The following is a 6,554-nucleotide window of genomic DNA, read 5'->3' on the forward strand; positions in this document are numbered from 1 at the left end:
ACCCCTGTACCTACCCTCTTCCCTTACTCTGCTATCCCCCATCCGTGCCACCCCATTCCCTGTCCCATTAGCCGCGCCAGCGTGTCACCATCACTCGTCCCTACCATTGTCCTTCCCTCCCCGGGTCAGGATCTGGGGGGTCAGGGCTGTTCTTCCTGAACCAGCTTCTGTGATTCCAGCTACTCCCTTCCTGTCCTAGGACAAACCAGCCCCTTCACCCCTCCCATACTCGGCCCAGGGAGGCTGGTGAGGGCAGGCCCACCCAGACAGGAGTTTGGGTCCTTTGGGGCCACAGGAGGGGCCCAGCATCCCTTATCCCTCTCCATAGTCCTCCACCCTGCTGTTCGTGGGCGTGGGCTGCTCAGCCTCTCCTCCCAGGGTGTGGGCACCCGATCACCCACATTCCTGGGCTCCAGCCTGGCACCTTCCCCAGGGCACTAGGCGCCATGGCACTAGCCCCAGGCTGGGGTAGAAACCATCTTGCTTCCTTTCCCTTCTCCCTTTTTTCAGGGAGGCCCTAGGTACCCCCACTTCCCAAAAGACACAGGTATCCTGGATCCCCTAATGGTGGAGCCCTGGGGGTTGGTATGATGGATACAGGATGACCCCACCCTCCCCTGCCCATTGTCCTGGATCCTGAGGAGGAAATGCTGGGGGCTGGGCAAGGGGTTTGGGGCCCCCGCAAAACCAGCCCTGGAGATCCCAGTCCTGGGCTGTACACACAGTCCCTGGTCTTTGCCCATCAGCAGTCCTGCCTCATGTGTGGAGGTTGTGGGCCCTAGGTGAGAACTGGTTTCTTCTTTCTCCTTGCTGACCCTGCATGTGAATTTTAGGGCAAGTGTTGTGGGATTTTCTCTCCTCTCATTTCTCTTCTAGACTCTCAGTTTGTGCTTTGTCCCCAGAACTCCCCTCCCTGTCTTTTTAACATCTTTGTGTTTGTTATCTTCTTTCTTCTTCCTTTCCTCCGCTCATTCTTTCCTACATAGCATGACCTCAGTCTTGCCTTGTCTTATTTTTCTCATTTTCTTAGTGTCTGACTTTCTGTCCCTCCTCTGCCGCTTCCCACCACCCTCAGTGTCTCTGCCCATGTGTCCCTCTCTCTGAATTACCCTCTGTCCAATCCCCCCCCCACCATCTGAACGTTCAGTACACTTGTGAGTGACGAGGAATAAAAATATCACCATCCCTGCCCTTGGATTCACATTGCATTTGGCCACTCTAGAGGGGCAGCTATCCTAACCTTTCCTAACATTTCCCCCGCTCCTTCCCCTTGAACCTAGGAACCCCAGACAGATCTCTGAAGCCACAGGAGCCTCCTAACCACTCTTCCCCCACAACCAGGGTTTCCCCCACAGCCCCAGCTGGTGTGGCCAGGCCCCAAGTGTAGGATGGGGCTCCCCCTACGAGGGCCGGAGGCAGCCAGAACTGATACAGCCTCCCTGCTCTGGGGCCAGGACGCCAGGTAACTCTGGGGTGATAGTGCAGGTCCCTGCAAGCGGGGTTATGGTTGGGGAGAGAGGCAGGAATACCTTTGGGACTCCCTCAAGATGGTGACTTTTGGGAGGAAGGCCAGGGGAATAAGAACTGGATCCCTGAGGGCCTGGGAAAGGCTGGAGAGACTGGTTCTGGGGGAGAAGCTGAAGGAAATATCTGGGTCCCCCCAGTGGCTTTGATACCCCTTCTTTTTCTGTCCTCTAGCTGAGGAGGGTGGGAGTGTCTGGAACCATGGCTGGTGCCTCCGTGAAAGTGGCAGTGAGGGTTCGGCCCTTCAACGCCCGTGAGACCAGCCAGGATGCCAAGTGTGTGGTCAGCATGCAGGGCAACACCACCTGTGAGTGAGTCCCGGGGGCCTGGCTGGGCACAGACAGGGAAGGCCAGACCCACTGTGCAGGCCAGTCCTACTGGGCCGAACCAGGAGGAGGGCTGTTCTGGGCACAGAGCAGGTGCTAGTTGTGAGGGCGGGGGCTGGGGCAGGCTGGCCTTTCCGTGTTCCCAGTCCCTGAGAGGGGGAATGTTGGCCTGGAGCCTTCCATTGCCCAATCCAGGGAGGCAGCTCAGTGGGGGCGGGTCCTAGGAAGCCAAAATTAGCTTTGGTGGCTGGAGGGGGTGGGGAGCATTAAAGGGGAGAGATGAGCTAGGACAGAGGTGGGAGTGGGATGCCTGGTTTCCAGGGGCTTTTAGGGGCATGGGCAGAGGCTGGGAGTACCTGACCTTGGTTTTCCTTCCTTTGTCCTCTCCTGCCCCTCAGCCATCATCAATCCTAAACAGAGCAAGGATGCCCCCAAAAGCTTCACCTTCGACTACTCCTACTGGTCACACACATCGGTGAGGTTGTTGGGCTGGGGGAAGAGCTAGGTGATGAGACAGGATTTAGGTCCTGGAGGGGGTAATGTTGGGAAATAGGACCTCCGGGGGATTAGTGGGTGGGAGTGGGTAGAATCCTTAGGTTGAGATTGGGACCATAGTGGATGAGGCAGAATCTCTTGGAATAATTAGGACCACAGAAGCTGAATAGGATCCTCAGGGATGATGAGGACAATGATGAAGATGGGGGGCACACAGGACCTTTGGAGAGTCATCAGTGATGGGGCAAGACTCTTGGAATGTAGGCACTAAGGGCAAAGTCATCCAGGACTCCTTCTGTTTTTCTTTGCCCCTCTTTCACTTAGGCCGAGGACCCCCAGTTTGCATCTCAGCAACAAGTGTATCGGGACATTGGAGAAGAGATGCTGCTCCATGCCTTTGAAGGCTACAATGTGTGCATCTTTGCCTACGGGCAGACTGGGGCTGGGAAATCCTACACTATGATGGGGCGGCAGGAACCAGGGCAGCAGGGCATTGTGCCCCAGGTATGTGCCTGGGACCTGGCTGGTAGCCAGGGCAACATCATCTCTAGCTGTCCCCAGGGGAGGAAGGACAGGAGCCTGAGAATTATAGAACAGAGACCTGTCTCTCTGAGGCCATTGGTGATAGGGAATATGATGAGAGTTGGGGAGTGGACAACCAAGACCCTTTAGGGAGGGAGTCTTGCCCCTTCCAAGCAAAGACTGCTTGCAGGAGCCCCTACAAGTCTCAGTGAGAAGAGCCAAGGCCTTGGCATCAGTGAGCCTTGGGTTTGAGCATCAGTTTTACTACTTACTGCTATTTTACTTTGTTAATTAGTTGTGTATAGTTTTCTTACAGGCTTGTGTACCATAGGAAAGCTGTTAACTAGAGAAAAATCAGTTGTGGATAACTGAGAGCTAATCATAATTCTCCCTGAGCTGTGCAACACAGTGGCCTTGCACACAGGCTCAGGAATCAGGATGCCTGGATTTGCAGTGGCTCACTGAACAGTGGCTTTTGATCTTGGACAAGTGGGAACCTCTCTGAGGTTGTTATCCAATCTATAAAATGGGAATGACCCTTCCCTCAGGGCTTTGGTAAGGGTTAAACGGGATCACTTGAAAAAGGCCTGGCCAGGGACTGGAAGCTATGTGTATGCCCTGAACAGGAGCTTCTCAGTTCTTCTGTGTGTTCCCCTCCAGCTCTGTGAGGACCTCTTCTCTCGTGTTAGTGAGAACCAGAGTGCTCAGCTATCTTATTCTGTGGAGGTAAGCCCAGGTCTTAGTGGGGGTTCTGAGAGGGTGCCTGGGGTCCCTGGGCAGGGAGGCAGGAGAGGAGAACGTTTAAGACTGGGGAAAGTTTCTGTAGTCAGCCTAGGATCTGATCCTGGCTCTGTTGTTTGCTATTTGTGACTTTGGGCAGTGATTCTCTCCTGCAGCTCCTGAGTATGCTAATCTGTGAAATGCTAATGATGGGACCCACATCCTGGGTGGTTGGGAAGATCAGTGAGCTAGCCTATGCAAAACACTTAGCACCATGCCTGGTATATATCAGCTACATTACTTGTATCATGTCCAGTGGATTTAAGTTAAGTTTTGTTGTTGATGTTATTGCTAGCTTTGTTACTTCTTACTTGCTTCTTCCATTCAGGTGAGCTATATGGAGATCTATTGTGAGCGAGTACGAGACCTCTTGAATCCCAAGAGTCGGGGTTCTCTGCGAGTCCGGGAGCACCCCATCCTGGGCCCCTATGTGCAGGACCTGTCCAAGTTGGCTGTGACCTCCTACGCAGATATTGCTGACCTCATGGACTGTGGAAATAAGGCACGGTGAGGCAGACTGACAGAGTGGAGGGCAAGGGAGCCAGGGCTGGGAAGGTGAGAGGCAGGATCCAGTAACTGCTCCCTTTGCCTCCCAGGACTGTGGCTGCCACCAATATGAATGAGACCAGCAGCCGATCCCATGCTGTCTTTACCATTGTTTTCACACAGCGCCTCCATGACCAGCTCACAGGGCTGGACTCAGAGAAGGTGGGACCACCCTCCCTGCCCCATCATCCCCTGGGACAGTGATATAATAGAAGGGGTTTGGGCCTACCTCCCTGCTTATGCTGGGTTGAATACCTCTTCAGGGTTTTCATAATTGTAACTATTTTCCCATCAAGTCAATGTGTTACCCTCTCTTATTTGCTGTTTGTCCTTACTAGCCTTAGGGCAGGGGGCTTGGATCGCACTGTATTTCCCTTGTCCTGGCATATCGTAGGCTTATAAATATTTGTAAATGAGTAAATGAAGAAATGAATGAGTAACCAGCTCTTCACTGTTGTCACGTATTCTGTTTCCTCCTGTCTTCTTTCCTTGCCCCATTCTGACTTTCTTCAGCCCTTGCCAACTGCCCACATTGCTGCTCAGTGTGCCACTGATTTTCTTGCCCCATCCCTTACTGACCTCAGTTATGTCCTGCCTCTTTCTTCTGACCCCAGGTTAGTAAGATCAGTTTGGTGGACCTTGCCGGGAGTGAGCGGGCAGACTCCTCAGGAGCCCGGGGCATGCGCCTGAAGGTGAGGATGCTTCAGAGAAGCGGATAAGGGGCAGTGTTGGGGGCTGTGTGTGGAGGTCACTAATCATAGCCTGGGACTGTCACTGAGTAGGACGGGGAAGTAGATCCAAATGGGAGAGGAAGGTCTCATTCCCACATTTCTCATCCCTTTCTAGGAAGGTGCCAACATCAATAAGTCCCTGACTACTCTAGGGAAAGTGATCTCTGCCCTTGCGGATATGGTAAGACCTGGGGATTGGGAAGAACAGGGGAACTTGGGAAAGGGGCAAAAGGGGTGGCCTCCCCTAACCCATTCCCCCTTCAATCCCTCAGCAATCAAAGAAGCGGAAGTCGGATTTTATTCCTTACAGGGACTCTGTGCTCACCTGGCTACTCAAGGAGAATTTGGGTGAGGGTTTCCTCCTCTTTTTCTTTGCTGACCCTGATACCAACCCCTTTGATAAGCCTGACAATCCCCTTGCCACCTCTAGCATCCCAAATCCCCATTGTCCCACTGACTCTCCTCCTGATCCAGGGAACATCTTTTGAAGATTTTCTCATTCTGAGATCAAGGCCACATTCTCCCTGCCAATCCAAGAGCCTTACTGACTTGGCTACCCATGACTCCTCCCTGTCCCACACCCACTACTGACTTCATCCTTTCACTGATCTGTGACTGTCCTGCAGTTATCTGATGTCTCCCTAACCTCACTGGCTCCCCACCCCAATCCAGATTTCTTAGCTTCACCCTACCTCAAAAGGTGACCTTAATAGATGTCTACTTGGGCACTGAGGCTTCCTAGACTCCATGACTCAGTCTGACTTAGCCTTAAGCTAAGCCTTTTCTCTTCTCTCTGTTCGTAGGTGGGAACTCACGCACAGCAATGATTGCAGCCCTGAGCCCTGCTGACATCAATTATGAGGAGACTCTCAGCACCCTCAGGTGGGGCTTCTGCCTCTGGCAGGGATGGGGCAGCATAAGAAAAGTACCAGGAGTTCAGAGGCTAGTTACCCAGGACCCTGCCCATGAGGCAGGGTAGACTCCCAACCCTGCCATGATATCTTGAGATCTAAGAGCGAGAAAGGGAAGCAGGCAGCAGACTAAGGGTTCCCTATGCCCAGCCCCCGCCAAATCTGCTCCTCCCTCCTCAACCAGGTATGCCGACCGCACAAAGCAAATCCGCTGCAATGCCATTATCAATGAGGACCCTAACGCCCGGCTGATCAGAGAGCTGCAGGAGGAGGTGGCCCGGCTGCGGGAATTACTGATGGCACAGGGACTCTCAGCCTCTGCTCTGGGAGGTAGGGGTTCCAGGGGAAAGGCCGCTCATTGGTTCCTATTGGCCTACCCTATCCCTTCTCGCTTGCCTTTGCTCAGTCGTGGGGTCATGGAGGGCACTAATTCTGGAGGAGTCAGGATTCAGAGGGTCCTTGACAGACTCCCAGAACTAGTAAAATGACAGGTACAGGAATAAATGGCAAGTCTTGCATGTATAGGTCAAACATGAAATCTTTAAGGAGGGTTGTTGCCCCCCCCAAAAGAAAAAAAAAATAAGAGGTTGTTGAGTGCCTGTCTTGATAGAAGTTCTTGTAAAACATCAGGGTTTTTTTGTTTTGTTTTGTTTTGTTTTGAGTTGGAGTCTCACTCTGTCGCCCAGACTGGAGTGCAGTGGCCGCTCCTGGCCACCGCA

At 53.1% G+C, this 6,554-nt stretch overlaps 1 protein-coding gene across 1 annotated transcript in view; it reads left to right on the forward strand.

The window, feature by feature from the left end:
• Positions 1 to 6,554, forward strand: part of KIF1C (kinesin family member 1C) — a 27,229-nt gene that overhangs the window by 789 nt on the left and 19,886 nt on the right. The window contains exons 2-13 of the mRNA XM_008065942.2: positions 1,342 to 1,462; positions 1,699 to 1,831; positions 2,249 to 2,325; positions 2,670 to 2,849; positions 3,528 to 3,593; positions 3,976 to 4,154; positions 4,244 to 4,355; positions 4,808 to 4,885; positions 5,040 to 5,105; positions 5,197 to 5,272; positions 5,728 to 5,806; positions 6,020 to 6,165. Of these exons, the coding sequence (XP_008064133.1) occupies positions 1,726 to 1,831; positions 2,249 to 2,325; positions 2,670 to 2,849; positions 3,528 to 3,593; positions 3,976 to 4,154; positions 4,244 to 4,355; positions 4,808 to 4,885; positions 5,040 to 5,105; positions 5,197 to 5,272; positions 5,728 to 5,806; positions 6,020 to 6,165 (1,165 nt within the window). The 5' untranslated portion in view covers positions 1,342 to 1,462; positions 1,699 to 1,725. The remainder of the gene's footprint in view (positions 1 to 1,341; positions 1,463 to 1,698; positions 1,832 to 2,248; positions 2,326 to 2,669; positions 2,850 to 3,527; positions 3,594 to 3,975; positions 4,155 to 4,243; positions 4,356 to 4,807; positions 4,886 to 5,039; positions 5,106 to 5,196; positions 5,273 to 5,727; positions 5,807 to 6,019; positions 6,166 to 6,554) is intronic.

Source organism: Carlito syrichta, unplaced genomic scaffold (assembly GCF_000164805.1).
Source record: "Carlito syrichta isolate Samal-C Ts95f unplaced genomic scaffold, Tarsius_syrichta-2.0.1 Scaffold308820, whole genome shotgun sequence".
Lineage (NCBI taxonomy): Eukaryota > Metazoa > Chordata > Mammalia > Primates > Tarsiidae > Carlito > Carlito syrichta.